General features: G+C 37.7%; 1 protein-coding gene across 8 annotated transcripts in view; it reads left to right on the top strand.

Annotated features, from left to right (window-relative positions):
- Positions 1–22,905, top strand: part of KDM4C (lysine demethylase 4C) — a 428,768-nt gene that overhangs the window by 80,024 nt on the left and 325,839 nt on the right. For all 8 annotated transcript variants that reach the window (XM_055302072.1, XM_055302075.1, XM_055302073.1 and 5 more), the window contains 2 exons: positions 3,082–3,275; positions 18,473–18,522. In XM_055302072.1, coding sequence (XP_055158047.1) covers positions 3,082–3,275; positions 18,473–18,522 — 244 coding nt within the window. The remainder of the gene's footprint in view (positions 1–3,081; positions 3,276–18,472; positions 18,523–22,905) is intronic.

The following is a 22,905-nucleotide window of genomic DNA, read 5'->3' as shown; positions in this document are numbered from 1 at the left end:
GTGTGCAGACTTTCTGCTAAGACTCAGTGGCTGTAAGCTTTGAATAGTTTGGTAAATTCTGACCTGTCTTTGTGGGGCTTGTTTGTAGATAGGGTCCTTGTGGAGACTGTTTTTACACTAAATGAATTTTGTTACCTCCCCCACAAGTAAAGTAGGCTTGCATTTTAAGCTTTGCTGGTGTTTGTTTAGGATGGCTGTACCTGTGGGTGGGAAGAATGTGGGAACTTTATGTTTGCCTGTCCTAAATTTTAACTCCTTGGGTCTTTGTTGAAAAGGCTGAGAAAAGACAATACATTTTAAGATGTTCAGAACTGGGAGCATAGAGTTTAGGCTCAGGAATCAGACTTAGGTTTATCTTTGCCACCTACTAGCTAGGTTATATATTAGTTTTTCCATTGCTCTTTGGGTATAATGTTACCTATTTTACAGGATTGTTTTGAATAGGTTTAGTATGTATGTGTAATGGACTGGGGTAGAATATGGTATAACACTTCATCTAAATGACAGACTAGATGTACTCCTTATCTAAATCTGTGAGGGTGACCTGGGCTCTTCAGTGTTTGAGCAGAGCAGTTAGGTAGTTCATTCAATAGTATAGAAGTATAGAACACAAATAGGAGAAGGAATTTTGAAGCAGTAATATTTATTTTTAGTCTGTTATGTCAGTTATTCTTAATATTTTAATAACCTCTTTAGTTGAAATGATACGACTTTTTATTTTATTAAAAGTTTAAAATTAAGTTTCAGCATCATGGCAACCATGGCTCCAGAAGAAAGTACTGCAGATATGTTACCTGCCCATTAATGAACCAGTAGTGAATTTCACAGGACTTCCCCCCCCCCCAGGACTTTATTATCACTTATCTCATTGTTTGGGGAGGCTTTTCAGTAATATTTATTAGAGAATAGTGGAAATGTTTATTTCATGGGTTCTAAGAAATAGTAGGTGTTATTTTCCAAAGATTTTGTGTCCATTAGTCTATTCAGTAGTCTGAGCAACTCTGAAAGATGCAGGAAGATACTGTTGCTCTCATGTTTTCATGAAGAAAGACTGGAAGCTCAGAAAGCCTCAGAGATTTTTGCCCTGGTCCGTGGCAGACCTGAGGCTGTAATCTAGGTCTTCTCTCAGCACTCTTACTTCCCTGCCTTCTTCCCTTTAGAGCTGCAGGTCAAAGGATGTCAAGGGATTCATTCTCAGTTATTTCTGAAAGAAAATGTCAGTCAGAAATAAAGATAAGAATTCTCCAAATGTAGGAATTTAGAGGAATAGTTTGTTCCTAAATTCTCAAGCTCATTCGGTTTAAAATGATTCCTATAATATGGTGCTCATTTATTACTTTAGACTCATTGCCTCAGTAATGACTTTCAAATAGGACTCTATTATTAGAGTGATTGGACGGAGATCTGATTGGACTAGAGTTAAGAGACTGCATTGCTATATATAGAGTGAGATAAAACATTTTATAGAATTTGATTTAATTTTTTATGAGGTTTCACAAGTTGGAACCTAGGATCTTCTATAAAAAAGATACTACTTTGATCAATTTCCAAATAGCAAACTTGCCATTGTGGGGTTTAAGTTGTAGATAGAATGGCTGCTTAGGGGAATTTGGGAATTAAGTTATTCCCCCTGAGACTTTTAATTATGTTACCTGAGGCAGAGCTTCACTAACTGCTGCATCAAAAATTTTCTTTTTCAAAAATTTTCTTATCCCAAATCTTGAGGAAGTACAATTAGTACTGATGAGAGAATCATCTAGAGACCAAAATGAAAACAGAACAACCCTGGAAGTTTTTAGTGTATAAGGGAAATATTAGATGTGGTCGTCTGTGTGGTCATTGGTGTAGTCATTGGAAAAAGCCTTATCGGTATACAGGAACACATTTAATGCCCCTCTTTAATAGTACCGCAAGGAGATTGAAGTCGATTTAAAGACATTGCAGTTTCCTCATGATTACATAGGAATGGGCCTAATTCCTAATGTTTATGTTTCGTTATGAAAAGGTATGTAGGAAAAATACTCAGTTTGTAAAACTCTTAAGCAGTTGTGAGTTATGATTGAATAATTAGTAAGTTCTAATAAAACCAGAATCTTTTCCTATCACCATAACTTTAGTATCAGTGACTCTATCCTTTTCTGTCATCACCATTATTGCTATAAAACTACATTGTTAGGGCAGCCCGGGTGGCTTAGCGGTTTGGCGCCGTGTTCAGCCCAGGGTGTGATCCTGGAGACCCGGGATCGAGTCCCATGTCACGCTCCTTGCATGGAGCCTGCTTCGCCCTTTGCCTGTGTCTCTGCCTCTCTCTCTCTGGGTCTCTCATGAATAGATGGAATCTTTAAAAAAAAAAATAGATAAATCCATGATCCCTTTAAAAAAATAAATCTATATTGTTACAGCAATTTTACTAAAGTTTGGATAAGTATTTTTTTATCAGTTATTTTGTTTTTAAAATTTCCCAGCAACATAAGAATATTTAGTTGAAGGAATAGTAAAAGTATAATGACCTATGGTTTAAAAGAATGCTAAGAGTTTTTCCTATAATTAGAGGTAGAATTTTTAGGAAATGATATATCACATGCTAAAATTGAAATGGGGATGGATGCGGTGGGAGTGCATAAGATATATTTTGCCATTGGTGTCTTGAAATGATCAGTCCAATGTTGAACATGACTTCTAAACTAATGTACAAATAAACTAAAAAGCAAAAAACTACCTCCCCCTCAAATAAAAGGCGTGCTGAAGATGGAAAGCATATACTCCAAGTCATACTCTTTCAATCAGTGATTTTTTGCTAATAGCACATGAGGGTGGGGCCTTAACCTGCACTTCCATTTGGAGTTGGTAAGGTTTTGGTATACTTTCATATTAATGTTCACAAAGAACCACATAATGCCAATAGTAATCTTGGGTAATTACTGATATATATATATATCTCACCTGAGTAATGATTATTTTTCATTTCTCCGTGAATTAAAATATACAGTGATAGTTTTGGCACATGATAGTTTGATTAGTAAATGTTGTTATTAGTTTATTAATGTTTGATTTTTTTTCCTCTCTCTCTCTTGGTTCCAGGATGTGGATGAATGGAACATAGCTCGCCTAAATACAGTCTTGGATGTGGTTGAGGAAGAGTGCGGTATTTCTATAGAGGGTGTAAATACCCCTTATCTCTATTTTGGCATGTGGAAAACCACATTCGCGTGGCACACCGAGGATATGGACCTCTACAGCATTAATTATCTCCACTTTGGAGAGCCCAAGTCTTGGCAAGTTACATATTTAATATTCATTTGCTTAGGAGTTCTAAATTTGGGCAATATGAACCTATTGACGAGAATTTTCTTCCCTTTATCTGGTGAATTCAGATTTATATGAAATTTATATGAAAGTTTTTCAGTGTAATAATTGTCTTCCATTTTGCCCATGGTTTTGCTCAAAACCATAAAGCTAGTAGTTGACTGGTATGTCTAAAGTGGCTTGCCGACCATTTTATGGGCCATGGATTGATAGATATTGTAGTCCTAAAGAATTTGTTAGTCATTTTTACTTCTTTGAGCATTTGTTTGGAAGGTATGCTGGAAATAGTTAAGAGTGAAAGCTGACCTCATGTATGTAGAGTATTAGGTAATAGTAATGATCTGTGGTCCAGCCTCTTTCAAATAAATGACAAGTGTAGGAGAGAAGGGATGAATCAGGAGGCCTGTTACTGCTCTTTGGTGATGGGCATGGCGAAAAGAATGTTATTGTTAACACGTGTTCTTAACTTGTAACTTCCTGTGTTTCTGAGCCTCTTTCTTCATCTTTCTGAGCTATGACTTAAAGATGCACCGCTTTGTATAATACATCATGTAGTACATTATTATGTACTTGTTAGTACATTTAACATATGTACTTGTTAGTTATCCTGGTATCCTTTGTAGTTAGCCAGTTTCATGTTTTAAACTTGTTTTTGGTGGGTTTTAGTCTTAGGGAAATTTAAGTATCAATTAATTCTATTTTCTGTAATGCACATATGTGCAGGGAAACACAGACAGAAGCTTATGCAAAGCATCACCTTGACCAGAAAGATGATGTTTCAGTTGGATGTGAACATGATAGGATGCTCTTCAGGTGCTTGTGTCAGCCCAGTAGCTTTCTTGCCTCCAAGTTAAAAATAGTAGCTCTTTTTCCAAGTTCTCCTGCTGATTAGGTGTTGAGGTACAGCAATTTGGGGATAATCTCCATCTCCATTTTGCCATTATTACTTGCTCTTGGGATTTTATTATGTGGTGAGATGTGAAGTTGTAAATTTTCTTCAAAATTTCAAATTTGGCAAAGTTCCTAATCAAAAATGACTCTTACACTGTTGGTGGGAATGTGAACTGGTGCAGCCACTCTGGAAAACTATGTGGAAGTTCCTCAAAGAGTTAAAAATAGATCTGCCCTACGACCCAGCAATTGCACTGCTGGGGATTTACCCCAAAGATACAGATGCAATGAAACGCCGGGACACTGCACCCCGATGTTTCTAGCAGCAATGTCCACAATAGCCAAACTGTGGAAGGAGCCTCGGTGTCCATCGAAAGATGATTGGGTAAAGAAGATGTGGTTTATGTATACAATGGAATATTACTCAGCCATTAGAAACGACAAATACCCACCATTTGCTGCGACGTGGATGGAACTGGAGGGTATTATGCTGAGTGAAATAAGTCAATCGGAGAAGGACAAACATTATATGGTCTCATTCATTTGGGGAATATAAAAAATAGTGAAAGGGAATAAAGGGGAAAGGAGAAAAAATGAGTGGGAAATGTCAGAGAGGGAGACAGAACATGAGAGACTCCTAACTCTGGGAAACGAACTAGGGGTGGTGGAAGGGGAGGTGGGCGGGGGGTGAGGGTGACTGGGTGATGGGCACTGAGGGGGGCACTTGATGGGATGAGCACTGGATGTTATTCTATATGTTGGCAAATTGAACATCAATAAAAAATAAATTTATAAAAAATGATATTTAGTTGGAAGGCAAGTTTTAGGTGGAAGAGCAAAGTTCTTAGGACCTACAAGAAAAATCCAGGCAGTTCAGATTTCTTTTTTTTTTTTTTAAAGATTTTATTTATTTATTCATGAGAGACACACACACAGAGAGGGGCAAGACATAGGCAGAGGGAGAAGCAGGCTCCTCACAGGGAGCCAGATGTGGGACTCGATCCTCGGATACTGGGATCATGCCCTGAGCCGAAGGCAGATGCTCAACCACTGAGCTACCCAGGCATCCCCAGGCAGTTCTCATTTCATATGGAGTTCTGTGATCTAAAAAAATTAGGGGGAAGCTGTTTAACTTATTTTAAAGGCTTTTTGCTTGCACATTCTATTTGATAAATTCTTAACATTCTGCTCTCTTAATGGAATAAATAAAAATTACGCATTTTTAATAGGTGGTTTAGGACCCAGAGAGGCTTTTGTGACAGAATGGTATGGCAGGACTATTCATTACATAGGTGTTTACTGGGGGCCAGTTTTGAGCACACACTTTAGGCCCCGTGGGTCTCCGTCATGTTTCTACAATACCACTGTAACATCTGTTGGAATGTCATCCTTTAGTAGTTTTGGGACTTAACTTTGAGAGACTTAGAGAAATATTTTAAGCAATCCATAGGCACCTGGGCAGTTTCTCAGCTGCGTAATTACCTACCTGCTCTTCTGACATTCAGTTTCAGTGTGAACAAAATTAAATGAATTGGGTAAATTCAACATGTGGTAAAATCTAGTATATAGGCAACTATATACTATATTTTCCTTAAAAAATCTGAAAAGTTAGTAGCAGAACTTTCCTGGAGGTGTTTTAGAAGTCAGCTAATGAGAATGCCTGGGACAATAATTTGAGATTATAGTATTAGAGAGGTTAATTTTATTTTTCCCTTTATCCCCCACTATTAGAGGAGTTTATATGGTGTCTCTACTTTCTTATCAAGAAAGGTGATCCTCCCCATTCCCCCCCAACAGAATTATGTTATCTCCTAAAGATCACTTAAGGTACAGCATTCTAGTCAGGGAAAAGACTGATTCTTGAGTCTTGTGGATTTGTGAAAGAGTACCACTATTCATGAATGAGAATAATTATGCCCATTTTCAAAGAATTTCTTTCTGCTAGCATCTATATTTTCTGTAGTTAATTACACTATTAGTTATTATAGACATATAGACTTAATTATATGCATTAATGGTAGATTTATAATATCACTATTATCTTTAACCTTGACCATTATTTATAATGATAAAATAATAAAACCCAGCAGTGAGTTATGACCACTAATCTACATTCCACCTTCTAAGATAACTACTGTAGGATAAGAATGATGTAAATGACTCTAAGTATATTTCCCAGTAGATTTATGAAAGATTATATTAGTTCAGCATAAATAATTTGGAGATAAATTCTATTATCATTAAAATTCATTTTAGTACTCATCATAATATATTTTAAGTGAGCTTTGAAAGGTGGTAGAGGCAATACAAATTCATGTCAATACTGGGAGGTAGGCAGTGTCTGGTAGCGTAGCTTAGATTCAAGGGACTAGCAATCTGGGTTCTACTCCTTATTCTGCTACTAGCGTTTGTGGCTTTGGACAAATAACTGTACTACTTTGTTTGTTTTTAAAGATTTTATTTATTTATTTTAGAGGAGGTGTTGGGGGAGAGGGAGATTATCCCTAACCAACTCCATTCCAGGACCCTGAGATCATAACCTGAGCTGAAACCAAGAGTCAGATGCTCAATGGACTGAGCCATCCAGATGCCCCAGTAACTATACTTTTTTTGGACTCTGGTTTCCTCACCCACAAATGACAAAGTTAATCGGGATGATCTCTAATGTTCTAATTCTGTGATTTGTAATCAGAACCACAGGAATATTTTTACTTTGTCTACAAAATGGGAAGATGAGGAGGCAACATAAGATTTTCTATGTGCATGCATATATATATATGCACTGGTTTCCTTTTATGCTGTCTTCTCCTTGTTGAGTTGTATGTGGGATAGTTGCCTTTACATTTCTCCAGGGGTGACCTCGCCTGTGCTTGACATCTCTGACCCTAGCAATGTGTCTTTTCCTTCTAGTCTTATAGGTTGGTGTTGAACTTCAACTTCTTCTTCTTCAATTCTACCCTCAGGTATCAAGTTTTGGATATCATTTCAAAACTAAGTCTGTGGTGCTCTCTGCTGTTCTCTGCCAGTGTATTCCTTATTTTTTGCCCAAGGCTTTCTGAACCATATGCTGCCCATATTTTTGTACCTTTCAGGTGCTTCTGACTATCTCCTCACCCTTTCCTGTGTCTGTCTTGAAGTTAGGGTTTCTGTCTGCATTTGAATTATCAGCACTTAACATAGGTCCTGGTTATAGGACTGAGGCTTTGTAAATAATTCTTGTTGAATCAGGAGAGTTTGGTTTGGAACAGTCTGTTTAAGGGCAGACAAGGAAATATATAGAGCACTTTATAAAGATTTTTATCTATAGTGTAGGTATTAAGAACATTCATTTTCTTTCTGAGAACATTCATTTTTTTCTTTCAATCTCTTTCTGAAATTTCTGAGTAGCTACAGATGCACATCTCCACGTAGAAGCCCTGAGACATATTTTTCTGGGCACTGAGTGTGGCAGATTTTGCTAAATAAGTGTTCATGAACACAGAATTGTACTGAAGAGATTTTAGAAGAGGTTATGATTTATTTAAACATTTCTGGCATAAAGGTTTAAGGGAGAAAGAATGCTTTAAATAAGCAGATAGAAAACTGCCTTAGTAGTCAGTGGTAAAATGTTTATTTTCTTGGAATGAACATTGACTTTGAAGCTAGAAGACCTGTTTTAAAATCTGTCACCAGCTGAATGACTTAGGCCAAATCACTATACTTCTTTCATCATGATTTTAACTGCCAAATGGAGGTGTGATTTATTCTCTGTCTCCTTATGGGATTGCTAAGAGGGTCCAGGGATATACTTTGTGTAAAAGTGCTTTGTAAACTGTAAAGTACTAGAGGAATATTTCCAGTTACTATTATTTTAACAATCTCATGAAAATAAATCATTTTTCAAGCAATGACTTGAAGCCTGAACTTGGCATGATACATCTGCATATAATAGACTAGGGGTTTCAAGGATACATAAAATATAATTCTCCCTTTCAGGTGTTATATGTGTTAGTGGTTAACTGCTGGGAGACACAGAATTTAGATGGTACCTTGAATCCTTCTTCCTGAAACTGTGTCCGAACACAGTGATTTATTCGCTAGAGAATGAAAAAGGTGAGATTTGAGAGGACATGTCTTAAGCTATGAAAAGTTCTAAAATCAGGAAAGAAGTTTCACCTGGATGTTTTTAGAAAAATTAAGAATGGGTTATAGTATTTTGGACTTGGTTTAATTTTATTTAGCTGTGAGATTTTGTAGAAGTATACTAAGAAGTGTTAGATTATTCAGGATAGGTAGTTAAACTTAGTTTGATGCTTTTTTCATTAGGTATGCAGTGTTGTGTGGTCTTTAAGGGCATGAGTTTTTTATACCGGAGTCTTGTGTTTTGAGTTCGGCAATATTTTTGCTGAGCATGTGACCTGGGTAATTATTATAAACTCCATGCCTCAATTTCCTCTCCTAAAACACTCTGATAGTTCTAAGGTACTTGTGTGGATCAGATAAAATACAATATACAAGCATGTACCACAGCTTCTGATGCATCATAAGTGCTCAATCAATAACATTGATTGATATACATACAATTCAGTTAATAAATATATATTGCATGTCTTACATTTAAGACCTCATAGATCTTGTATTTATAAGGATTCTTGGCTCCAAATAAAATAAACCCAGTTGAAATAAAAGGATATTTTCTAGTGTATATGGTTGGGATAAGCTAGAAGCATGGCTCAATCCAGAGATCAGATTCTCCTATTGGGTGTTTATCTTAGTCTTTCTGTGCATGTTTCCCTCTCTATGTCATAGTTCACCAATTACTTTGCCTAGCTTATCTTTTCTCCCCCATATTTCTTCCCTCCTTTTCAGTTTTAATTTTACTGTTTAGAAAGCATTTTGTAGAAAATACGTATTACTTAATATTTGTTTTGCCAAAATTATTCTTTGACTTGAGCATATAGGAAGATGGTGTGTGTGTATGTGTGTGTGTGTGTGTGTGTGTGTGTGTGTGTGTGTGTGACTGCATATCTACAGATAGGCTTATAAATTGATTTATCTCTTACTTCTAAGATCTCAAATGTCTTCATTCTTTGTAAGCTTGCATTTTAAGGAGTAGGGCTTGACTAGGGTGGTGAAGTATGTTTTGTTTGTTTTTGGTGACAACATTCTATTTAGTGAAGTCCCTTTTTTTAAGATTTATTTATTTTAGAGAGAGAGAACTCAAACACACGATGGGGGAAGGGGCAAAGGTAGAGAGAGAGAGAATCTCAAGGAGACTTCAACACAGGGCTCAGTCCCAGGACCCCAAGATCATCTCTTGAGCTGAAATCGAGTCAGATGCTTAAATAACTGAGCCACCCAGGTGCCACTTAGAGAAGTCCTTTTACATGTGCTAGGGACTATGCTAATCACTTTAAGAAAACAGAAGTTTTCAGACTTTCTGAAAATTTCTTTAGAAGGTCAATATATAAAACTGAAAATGAAGGAAGAGCTGACCTGCCTGAAATGTGTTTGATGGGACACTCTCCCTCAGGAACCCCTTTCCTTAAGCACTTTTATCAAGAAATACTGGGTCCCAAATGGAGGATGGGAGGAGGCATAGAAAACAGTTTGAAAATCACTCATTTGATCCTCTAGTATTAGAAAAATCATTTTACTGCTTACTGTGTTATCTCTTGAGTATTTTAGAGAGGTTAGTATTAAGGAGTAAATACTTCTTTTATGTTGCCTATAGTTGACATCAACTAATAATTCATAGTATCTTTTTCTTTTCAGGGAAAAAAAAACCCACCAGTATTGTGTAAGACACATTTAGAACTTAGAAATATTTCAGTGGATTAAGTAACACAAAATATATTCTTTCTTGAAAATCAAGTTTTGTGCAGTTATTGTTTTTACTAAGTTCTAAAATGATTTAAGACAAAAAGTTACTTGATTTTTATGATTGCTTAGGATATTAATTTATATGTGTGTGGATACTGAACTGTATTTTGAATCCCAGATGAAAAAGAGTTGCTTACATTTTTTTTCTAAGATTTTATTTATTTGACACAGGGAGAAAGAGTGCAGTCATAAGCAGGGGGAGCAGCAGGCAGAGGGAGAGGGAGAAGCAGGCTCACTACAGAGCAGGGAGCCTGATGCGGGGCTCAATCCTAGGACCCCAGGATTATGACCTGAGCCAAAGACAGATGCTTAACCGACTGGCTACCCAGGTGCCCAAGTTGCTTACATTTTTTTTTTAAGATTTTATTTATTTATTCATGAGAATACACAGAGAGGAAAGAGAGAGAAGCAGAGACACAGGCAAAGGGAGAAGCAGGCTCCATGCAGGGATCCCGACATGGGACTCAATCCCTGGTCTCCAGGATCACTCCCCAGGCTGAAGGCAGTGCTAAACCACTGAGCCACCCAGGCTGCCCAGTTGCTTACATTTTTTTTTTTTTTTTAGTTGCTTACATTTTTAATGCTCAGCTATTCACTGAAACTTCTTTGTTAGGAATTTTTTTTTTCCTGCAGTTTCCCGATTTACAACTGTCTGTAGATGTGGCTGGTATTTTTCATTTAGATGTGGCTGGTATTTTTCATTTAATTATTCTGTTAAGAAACAGGCTCTAAGATAGACTAAGGGTGGGGCTAAGCTCTTCCTTTGCTCAGGGGCTTTTTTAAAGTCTTGTAGGGCCTCAGCTCAAATACTTTGTTCTTTAGGCCATGCTTTTAGATGCCTGGCTTTAAGTGCCACCTCCTTACAGACATATTCATTGTAACTCAGGTTGCTCAGGAAGCCTACTTTGAAACTCAGATTTGTGTGCCAAATTGGACAATACTTGTGAGGGTGATAGAAGGCAGGACTGAGCATCAAGGGAAGTTAAGTTGCAGTAGAGCCATGGGCAGATCACACAGGCAGGCACTGGAGCTGGCAAGTCCCTTCAGAATTGCTCCAGGATAAGGCAAGAGGATCAGGCTTTTACATTCATGTATGGATCATTCCTTGGATATGGACCACTACTGCCTCCTGTTCCAGGGACCATGATGTGGTCATGGGACACAGGGAGGGAACATGATTTTGGGTAAGTGTGAGGGGGTGAGGAGCCTTCCTTTGGAGAATGCAATGAGGGCCTTATCTGGAAGGGGTAGCCTGGCACTTCTGTTTCTCACATACTTTTTTTTTTAAGATTTTATTTATTTATTAGAGAGAGAGAGAGAGAGAGAGAGGCAGAGGGAGAAGCAGGCTCCACGCAGGGAGCCTGACGTGGGACTCGATCCCAAGCCTCCAGGATCACACCCTGGGCTGAAGGTGGCGCTAAACTGCTGAGCCACCAGGGCTGCCTCATACTTTTGTTTTTGAGAACTGCAAATGAAGTAAGCGACCTTCTGTTTTCCGCAATTAACTAATAAGACTTTATAATTTAAAATATGAATGCTTAAACTTTAATAAATGCACAATATTAAAACTTGTTAGCTTCATCAATAATGTGAAAATGTAACATAATCACACATATAAAATCCACAGTTGTGCAGCCTCCTTTTTGACACAACTAGGAATATGCCATGACTAAAAAGCATATTGTAAAGTAATCACTTCGGAAATATTGAGTTTTGTGAAATATAAATAGGTATTTTTTGATTCATGAAGTTCTTTGTAAGAAGAATCAAAGGAAAACTTAGTAGTGGCTTAATGGCTTTGTTCTTTATATCTATATTCTATTTAAAATGATTTTGTCTTAAAATAAAATGCTTTTGTCTTAAATAAATGCTTTGTCTTAAATGGTTGGTGCACATTGTAATTTTAGTTTGAGATCTCAGTGATTTTTTTGTTTCCAATTGTGAGCTTTAAAAATGGATAGAGGTAGGAAGGGTAGCTGGGAGAATTACTCTGTGTGAATATTGGAATTTGTTTTGTTAGCAGCCGGCAGAAGACTTTTTCTTCCAAAATTTGGATTACCCTCCAATAATTGCAATAGTCATTGTATATGTCCTTGGAGAGAGAGGGGTTTATTAGGCCCCTCACTTCCTTCTGGTTGGCATCTTTGTGGTGATTGGTCCAGAAACAGGAATGGAATATGGGCCTGGAAAGCATATTTTAGGCTTTGGAGTCACATTGGTCTGGCCTTGGATGTCACCTCTGTTACCCTTCTTACTCAAGTAGATTAATCCTTCTAAGCCTTGTTTTCCTCATCAGTAAAGTGGAGGTGATAGCAGTAGAACTTGGATTACAGGATCTTAGCACCAGGTCTGGTGTTATAAATGCTCGATAAATGGTGGCTGTGATGAACTGTTTCAGTATTTATTGGTCAGTTAATCTTTTCACTGAGTTTTCCAGCCCTTAGTAACTGTAGAGAACAAGTCAGGTAAAAGTGGGGAGGATCAATTTAGACTAGTTGTCTGTCAGAAAACTGTCCTTGGGGATGTGACCTTGATTCTTTTTGGGAGATGACTGTAAGAGAAACAGCAAGAAGAAATGTAAACGAAAGAGGAGGAAAGGGCTATATCACATACAGCCTTAGTTAAGGGAAGGGAGTAAAGAGCAGCCCTTTGTTTTAGGACTGATTTGCCCGAGCATGGCATGGACCTGGAAGAGGTTTTGCCCTCTGTGCTCTGGGCTTGATAAGACTGCTGTGGATGTTACAGGAGGTGCCAGTAGCATGTTAGTGAGACTGATGGAGGGACTCAGGCGGCTATCTATGTCAGACAGCACAGTGACAGAGGTATGGGTGGAGCAGGTGGGGGAGCCTGAGAACATTTCTTTCTAAGCACATTAGTGACATCCCCAGGGTCCCCCTCCCTTCCCCCCACCAAGTTAGGGAGACTTACAGGGAGTGATCTGAAAAGTAGGAGTTTCTCTTTGAGAAGTGCTGGTAAATGAGCTTCTAATGGACTTACGGACTGAGCATATCTTGAAAATAAATAGAGTGACCACTTCATAAGGAAAACCTGAATCAGACAAATGGACCTATTACATTTTGAAAAATACAGCCTTGCCTACTGACAGTTTGAAAGGTCAGCCTGATATTGTTCATCCAAGATAGTGTTTTATTACACCCATCAGGATAACATCACTTTAGGTGTCTTCTTTGAGTAAACCACCCAAAGATGTGCTTAGAGGGATTATGATATTTTCCTTGGCCTTCAAATTAGATTTTTAATTCATAAAATTAGTTTTAAATAAAACATCATCCTGTAAATATCTAATTAGTGTGTTTGTAGTTCATTAGTGATTCATACTTTCTTAATATTAGCAGAATTGTTGGCAGTATTAATTACTTTTGAAACAAAAACACTGTCTTAAAGGTTAAATGAACAATTAATAATTTCAACACACCAGTAAGTACTTGAGGGTATATAATGGTAGACATCTTATTTGGTGGGTTTCAAAGAATACAAAGAAGGGCAAGACACATTCATATCCTCAAAGAATTAAGTATTAGCTGCATAACCAAGCAATTGTACATAGTAGAGTGCCTGGCTATGAACTGGGTACTCACTATACAAGGTACATTAAAAAGGATAACTCTTGAAAATTTCTGGGTCATGGTAGGCATTCTCTCCCTCATAGAACTCAATGGGTATCCAGTCAAAAGTGATTTATGCACACTGAACGGCAGCTGGCTTTGTAAAGTAGTAGATGATAAATATTACATGAAAAATATAACAGAAGGATGCTGGGATAAAGAAAAGGGTGAGATTGCCAAGATTTATAATGGTCAGTGAAAACTTCAAGGAGGTGGAATCTGGGCTTAGAAGGCTGGGATTTGAAGTGGAATGGAAGGGGCTGTTTGAAGCAAGGAGTGAGGTCAAAACCCATGTGAGTGATAGAATAATTCATAGTCCAACCTACTGAGAACAGACTATTTGATATTTAAGGCTAGAGCTAAATTTGTGTGTGTGTGTGTGTGTGTGTGTGTGTGTGTGTGTGTGTGTTGAGGGTGTCCTTGAAAGATAGGCAATAAGTAATAAAAGTTTGGAATACTCTGGCTGCCCAGAGAGGTGCCAGCAGAGAGTTCAGTTATAATGGGCTGGTTGGGGGCAAATCAAGGTTGAAATTGACGTGATGCTACAGGATGGATATGAGGTTTTGTGTATAGAGTGGATAGAATTTGTGACTGGCAGTGGAGACAGAGAGATTGAGAAATAAGGGAGAGTTGGCTGACAGTTCTAATTTGGAAGGCTAAGGGAAAATGGAGTTAGGAACTGAAATAGGAATGTTGGGAGACAGAACCATTTTAAAGATGGAGTCATGAATTTGATCTTGTGTTTTTGAGACTTCTAAACTGGGCCCTGGAGCTAGAACTCCTCTCACTGAGGTCATTCATTGTAGTAAATCCCTCTGCATCTGGGCCCTCCAACTTGCCTCTATTTAGTTACAAGTTTCTATTGTTACATAGATTTTAAAGAGGGAAGGAAAGTGACACGATCTGATTGGGCTACGTGGACTAGAGAGGGCAAGGCCAGAGGCAAGGTAATTAAGATACAGCAGTACTATGTCTGATAGAGCATGGTATGGTGGCCTGGATCAAGGTGGTGTTAGTGGGGATAGAGAAATAAAGGCATGAGATTCATGAGGTCTCTCTTGAACAGGTACAAGGCAGAACACATAAAGCTTGGGGATTGGTTGAATAAGGGGAGTACAACCACAGACAACTCCCACATTTTGGACAGTTGGTTGGATGGGGAACTGGAGGAGAAGCAGGTCTGCCAAGAAGATGTTGGAAGATTAAGCTTTGGACAAATTGTGTTTGAGGGCTGCCAAATGGATCTGTTGAATAGCTGGTTCATTGTAGAGTTTCAGAGCTCACGAGAGATGCTTAAAATGGAGTTGTGGTTTAGCACCGCACAAGGAAGATTTTAAAGCCTTGAGTGAAGGTGGTTCCCTCAGGGAAAAATGTGGAGGAAGCACTAAAACATGGAGTTGTAGAGAATGTCACTCTGAGGTTCAGCAAGAGCACAAGGTAGAAAATCCTTGGAAATTAGTTGGATTCATGAAAACCAAAGGAAGTGAGTGTTTCTTTCAAGGATCTGGTCAAAAATTTCAGAGAGGACCAAGCAGGTAAGGACTGGAAAATGTGGCAACTTTTGTCCAAGCACTTATATCACGAATGATAAAAATAGGATTCAGGTTGCAATGGATTCCCGGGTGAATGGAAATGAAAAATGTGGGAGTATTTTTCTTTTGCCCATATCCTTCCTTTCCTCCACACCTGCTATTCTGGAGGATCAGGAACATGATTCATCACTTGAGAGTGGCAAAAAGTCAGGAAACACTGAGCATCCGCTTAACTTTGTTTTAGGGAAAGGACACTGGCCCTTGCCACTAAGGAGCTTGAGAGGAGACTGGGAGGCAAAAAGTTAAAAAAAAAAGAATAAATTCTGAGTGTCATGGTGGAGGTAATACAGCAAAAGAGGAAGGGGGAAGATCTCCCTGGGGTCACTCAGGCTGAGCTTGGAAAAAGGAATGTGTATTTTCATTGACTGGACAAAGTTGAGGGCATGTAAAGCCAAGAAGTAGGGAATGGAAAATAGTGGAGATGTGAAAAAGCAAGGGTACTGGAAAGAACTTCAAATGATTTGTTAAAGCCAAAGAGCAGGTTTGATTGGAACATCAGAAAAGTTGTCAAGATTGTGGCAGGCCTATGTGTACTTTAGAGCAGTTTGTCTTCTGTCCTTCAAGTTGCAGTCAGCTCTGAGAGGTCCAGGGCTTTGTCACGATCAGCTGTAGTTTGCAGAGATGACTATAGCACACTGTGGAGGGTAGTTTGGAAGAGTATGGGGAACAAACATGTAATGGTCATTTACACCTTAGTGGTTTTTAAAGGGTAAGCTGCATCAAGGGGACACACTTAATGCCATATGGTCATGTATCCAGTGTAAAGAATGTTTGTTACATGTGTAATATATGGAGAGAATCTTTCTGATCATTAGCCTCTAGAGAAGTTTCATAAATATTCCTTTTAGAAGATGACTTTACTATAAGTGTTGGCTATGTGATTTTCATTGTTGTCTTGTAGACTAACTGGAAGACTATGTCGAAGCTATTCTTTATTCTTATGTGTATGCTTACACTTATGTTTATATTTACATTGGTATATATGTTTATATTTTAAGTAGATGGTTGAATCTCAGATTAATGAGCTTTAACTTGGATGCCAATTGTCAGAAAAGTGATTCTGGATGTATATCTCCATCTGTGTCCAACCATTTTTGGGCAAGCATATATCCATTACATGTGTGCAAGTGTGTGTATGTGTGTGTACTGTACATGTGTGTTTATGTATGTTATGGGGAACATGACCCTCTTGTCTGGGGCATACACACACACACACACACACACACACACACACCTTTTCTGGGTATATAAGATGACGTAAACTGGGGATTAAAAACTGGTAAGAAGTGGCCAGTGAATAAATAAATTGGATGATTGTCATTAGCTTATGCTAAAATTTTATCTCCCCAATTCAGTTGGAATAATTTCATTAATAGTGCCTTAAGGAGCAGATATATGGTTGAATTTTCTTTTAGAAAATTGCCTAGTTATATCGGATCCAATTAAGTTTTGCATATGTTATCAGTGGCATTAAATGCAACCAAGTGTGGTGTTAAGTAAAATGAGAAAAATTATTTTAGTAAAAAGTAGCTTGTACTTAATATATATTGAGCTAGTAAACATAGCAAATGTAGGTCTTAAGAATAACATTATTTTTACTTAAAACATGAAATGATCACTTTAACTTTATTTTTAGTATCCTTACATTTCCTCATTAAACTGCCCATAATATTTATTATTTGTGTAATAAATCAAGAGTTTTTTTTTTTTTTTAAGAGAGTGAGTGAGCAGGAGGGGCAGAGGGAGAGGGAGAGGGAGAGAGAATCTTTTTTTTTTTTTATTTATTCATGGTAGACATAGAGACACACACACACACACACACACACACACACACACACGGGAAGAGGGAGAAGCAGGCTCTGTGCAGGGAGCCTGATGTGGGACTCGATCCTGGGACTCCAGGATTGCGCCCTGGGCCAAAGGCAAGCACCAAACCGCTGAGCCACCCAGGGATCCCCTGAGAGAGAGAGAGAATCTTAAGCAGGCTCCACACAGAACTACCCAGGTGCCCCATGAGACTGTTGTTTTAAAATATGTTAGTTCCCAGTAGATAAGTTCAACTCTTTCACTTTTGAAAATATCAGGAACTAGAAATGAGTATTTCTGTTTAAGGGTGAGCATTTTTTTTTTCTATAATCAAGATTTTAAAAGTCATAAAATCAGGGGCGCCCGAGTGACTCAGTTGGTTAAGTGTCTACATTTGGCTCAGGTCATGATCTCGGGGTCCTGGGATTGACTTCTTTTAAGACTGCATCAGGTGCCCTGCTCAGCGGGGAGTCTGCTTCTCCCTCTCCCTCTGCTCCTCCCTCTGCTCTTGTGCACACACTCTCTCTCTCCTAAATAAATAAATCTTAAAAAAATTTTTTTTAAAGTCATAAAAGTCACAAACACTGCTCTCTTATCTCTGGTAAATTTTAATTTAAAATCTATCTGAGGGGTGCCTGGGTGGCTCAGTCACTTACGCTTCCGACTCTTGATTTTGGCTCAGGTCATGATCTCAGGGTCCTGGGAGCAAGCCCTGAGCCGGACTCTGTGTTTAGCGGGGAGTCTGCTTGAGGATTTATTTTCCCTCTCCCTCTGCCCCTCCCCCTGCTGTGCTCTTTCTCTCTTTCTCTGAAATAAATCTTAAAAAAAAAAATCTATTGGAAAAGTGTAATGTTCTTAGAAATGTTTGGTGGAAATGTGAATATTGGTATAATACTTTTGTGTTCTGTCTTGCTTGTCAATAAAAACATTTTAAAAGGTTAAAAAAAAGCACAACAACCTAGGTTTTCTTAAAAACAAAGGCAAAACTAACCCAACAACAAAACATAAAACATACAACTAACAATAGCCCTGGATTTCTAGTGTGCTGTGAGTGTTAGAAAAGGAGGTCTGGTCTCCCTGCTATGGCTAGCTGCTTCCCTTGTCCCAGTAGTTTACTAGCCTTAGGCCTTTGTTCCCTAATCTGTAAAATGTCACTGGGATGGTGAACTGGGGCACTGAATGTGATTTCCAGTTTGTTTTTCTTCGGTTTAGTGTCCAAGGGATATGACTCTGCTATTGGTTTTCTAATCTCTGTTCATTTCGTTTAAGTGGAATTTGATGCCTTTTTTTTTTCTTAGCACAACATTATCTTAGGATACTAGTTGAGCAGTTATAAACCTAAAATTTTTATTTATGTTTAAAATTTTATATTTATGTTTACAATTTTAGGTATGCGATACCCCCGGAACATGGAAAACGACTCGAAAGACTAGCTCAAGGTAAACTTGCTTTCTGTGTTTTTCATCTGGGTAGATTCTCTGTTTTTGAGGTATTTTTACTGTAATGTCACTGTTAGTTTTACTCTTTTCAAGTTAATGACTTTTGAATGTTTTTCTAATAGAACAATTGATTTTTTTTTTCACATTACCCTGTGAATATTCTTCCTAGTAAGCTTCATGATTATTTTATTTTGGCTCCTTAGTATTTCATCAAGTGATTGTGCTTAACCTATTTTGATTATTTCCAATTTTTCCCTTTTATATAACTTTTGTGTATATATAACTTTTATTTAACATTGTTGGGCTAATATTTTTCTTTCTTTCTTTCTTTTTTTTAAAGATTTTATTTACCTATTCATGAGAGACACAGAGAGAGAGAGAGAGAGAGGCAGAGACACAGGCAGAGGGAGAAGCAGGCTCCATGCAGGAAGTCCTGATGTGGGACTCGATCCCGGGACCCCAGGACCATGCCCTGGGCCAAAGGCAGATGCTTAACCACTGAGCCACCCAGGGATCCCATTTTCCTTTCTTTTAAGTTACACTCGAGATAAATTCCAAAGAGTATTGATGCTGCCTCTCAGGGTGCAGGTATTTTATGAATACTTTTCATGCTGTCATATCATTTCACCAAAGGGTTGTGTTAAATCTCCTTCTGACTCCTAGTTTGGCCCCCTGGCCTTGGGATTGCTCTTATGGAAGTATTAAGATGAGTGTCCCCAGATAACCAAATAAACAGAGTGTATGCTTTCTTAGACTGGTAAATTTAAATATACCTTACTGGAACTTGAATTTTAATTTTTTGTGGTTTTGTCTATCTTCATAAGGGCTAGAATGAAAGACTCTATTAATGGTTTGATTCAGTACCTACTTGTATCTGCAGAAAGTGCCTTCCTCTTTTCTGTCTTTAAGATGCAGAAGACAACCTTGCCATATCTGTTTATGCAAGGCAGAATCCGATTCACCCCTTGCCAATCTCATCTGTTTTGTTAGCCACCCTTACCAGGGAAGTAGTAGGCTGGTAGTGACTTATTTCTAAGGGAAAGTGAAGTTCCATCTGAGTGACAACTAGTGTAAAACCTTCTGCTTTTATCCAGGATCAAATCCTCAAGTGACCATTGTCCTTTTAGTCAGGTGCTGATCTATTTTATTGATGCGTGAGGTTTGCCTTTTATTAGGAAAGGATTTTTGTTTCTGTCTTACATATGCTTTCATTTAATAATGAAATGGGGACACTGAAAAACCCCTTTCATTGACTTGACAGTTCTGAACAGAAATTGTTAATGATATCTAAAAGTTACTTTCCCCCAAATTATAGGAGAGTATTAGAAGGAACAGTTACAGTATCACATTTGTCAGAAGCATTATTATAATTTTGGCAGGCTAATGACTATAAAGTCTTAGTGTTTTTATAATCTAATACATTGTAATAATAATAGCAATGTAATTGTAATCTTGAAATTTGTTAGGGACCATTTTTATGAATATTAAGGTGGATGAATCCTGGTTCTGAAGAATAGATTAGAACACAGCTGAGAAAATGATTACCATAATCCTTAAATACACAGGCATTGAACTTTATGCTAAATCTATATACTGAACTATCATCTTCTCTGTAATAATTATTCCACCATTTTCTATTTGCCTTACCACCAGAGAACTGGAGCTAATGTAAACTTTATAGTATAGAGCCACACACTATAAAATTTCTTCCTTTTTTTTAATATTTTGTTTATTCATGAGAGACACACATAGAGAGGGGCAGAGACACAGGCAGAGGGAGAAGCAAGCTCCATGCAGGGAGCCCAATGTGGGACTCGATCCCAGGACCCTGGGATCGTGACCTGAGCTGAAGGCAGACACTCAACCACTGAGCCACCCAGGCGTCCCTACACTAAAATTCCTACTATAAATTGTCTGCAAAAGCTTTGACATAAACTGTCTGAAAATGACAACACTCTAGGAAAATGGGTGCCATTTGTTTAATCAGTTAAGTTGATAAACTTGAAGGATGTACAAGAACTTCAAATCAATTGCACGTTTATTCAAAACTGTTTTGCAGGATTATTTTGAGAAATGACACAGGGAAAAGACCTATGAGACAGTAGAGGATTCCCATCCTGACTGAGCAGATGCCAGCCAAATTAATTGAATTCTGCTAAATAATTAAAATGATAAAATAATGCAGTAAATGTAATAGAACATTATAGGATGTCTAGGTCAAGGCAGCACTTGATACAGAAAATGAAAAGCAGCCTAGGATATTTTCCATTATCTTGTCTGCAAATCATAATTATCACACTTGCCTTTTATGCATGAATGCTTTCATCTTTAGTTTCTATTGAAATCTTGATTGACTGTGGCACCTACAAATATTTTATCTAAAAGACATTAGGCTTGCATCTAATAAAGCTAGGAGTTTGATTTTGCCCTTCAGCTGCTTTCTCATTTATATAGGGTTTTTTTTCAATATTGTATAGACATAAGTGTAATAAAAAACTCAAGTGAATTGTACCAATTTTTATACTTGTTATGTTTGCCTATAATGTCATTATATTCTTTCTAATTTTTGGCTTGATAAAATTGAATGGAAAGTATAAGGGAGAATAGAGGTATAATATTAAATCATGAATGACAGTTTTGAACATTTTCACTTTTTAGAATGTCTAAAATTCATCTGTTTTAGAAAGAAGACAGTATCTTTGCTGTTCTATTGAGTTAAGCAAAGTATGGATTAAAGTAAATAGGGGAACAACTAAAATTTTTTGCCAAGGACTGTATTCTATTAGTCTTTTATTGTGGATAAAATACCATCCAATATTAAAAAAATTGAAGATGATTTGCTGTGGTCAAAATTTTGGTTACTGGGAAAAGAATATATGTATTAGGGCTTTGTGCAGCTGAGTTTGGAAGTGTGAATAATCATTGAGAATTTTGTTTCAGATGGCAGTAAGGGAAGTGAATTCTTATACTTAGCAAGTATTTTAGTTGTGACTTATTTTAAAACAACATTTCACAAAATCGGAACAGAAGAGTCATGATTATGAAGGATTAAAACAGTTTTTAAGGGATCCCTGGGTGGCGCAGCGATTTAGCGCCTGCCTTTGGCCTAGGGCGCGATCCTGGAGACCCGGGATCGAATCCCACGTCGGGCTCCTGGTGCATGGAGCCTGCTTCTCCCTCTGCCTGTGTCTCTGCCTCTCTCTCTCTCTCTCTCTCTCTCTCTCTCTGTGACTATCATAAATAAATAAAAATTAAAAAAAATAAAACAGTTTTTAAAATAGTTTTGGGGTATGTGTATGTATTTTATGACTAGTAGTCTTTAATTTAAGCCTGTAGAGCAGAGATTCTTAGCCTAATTTGCAGAGGTTCCTGTTCCAGGAGGTGGACAAGGGTCTGTGGGTATCTGTGGACTTCTGAAATTATACTCAAAATTGGTCATAGATGTGCATTTCTGGGAAGCCATCTTCAAATCTCTTCAGGGGTTTGACCTAATAGGGATTGTAAACCTGCTATCAAGAGACTAGAAGAGGAGCAATAAATAACAAGTCATTTTAATTTTATGAACAGATTCTAAATCGACCTGTTCTTATACCTCTGTCTTGGAATTAAGAAAATGTACTTTTATCTGCTCTCCAAACGATAAATACCTTATTCCCTTAAGCATTCATTTAGTTGATGGTCTGAAAATATTATATTAAAATGCCTGGTTTTGAAAGGCTAATAAATAAAAATATCCATGATATAAATAATCAATTTAAGGGGCCCTCTAGGCCATAAAAAGTGAAGAAGTTCAATGATATATTCTTACCTTCATGTCTAACTCATTCCTTAGGCATGGAGATCAATGTGTGGTGTGTCAGGATGTGGTTTTTTTTTTTTTTTTAATCTTTCTATCAGATGAGTTGCATTAAGAATTTTACAACAATCCCTAACCTTACTTTCCTCAAAATTTAGTGTCAGATACCACTTTCCGTGTTTAAATATATCTGAATATTTTATGTCTGGCTATGTTCCTAGTAGGATTTTAGACACTGGTCAGTAATACATAACATAAACCAAGCTAGTGTAATGTAGGGTGAAAGACAGTTCTGAGAAGTGACAGCAGAGAATGTTAAGGAAGAATTCAGGAAGGGAATATCAGCAAGCAGGGAAGAATTACTATGGAGGGAAATTAAGAGTACTTTGATTCTGCGGGTGGAAACTGAACCAGGAAAATTCTGGTTAGCTTGACCATGACCTGTTTGAGCCCAAAGTATTTGGTCTGGGGAGTCTTTGATCTATGCCTGTGTGGTCCATGTGTCATGTCAAGGGGGAAGAAGTGGGCTCTGAGACAAAGTGGTGTTAGGGATGCAGTGAAAAACCATATGTAATGACCCATACACT

This window comes from Nyctereutes procyonoides, unplaced genomic scaffold, assembly GCF_905146905.1.
Source record: "Nyctereutes procyonoides isolate TBG_1078 unplaced genomic scaffold, NYPRO_anot_genome, whole genome shotgun sequence".
In the NCBI taxonomy this organism is placed as follows: Eukaryota; Metazoa; Chordata; class Mammalia; order Carnivora; family Canidae; genus Nyctereutes; species Nyctereutes procyonoides.
Note: the sequence above shows the minus strand (reverse complement) of the source record. Positions and strands in the feature narration are given on the sequence as shown.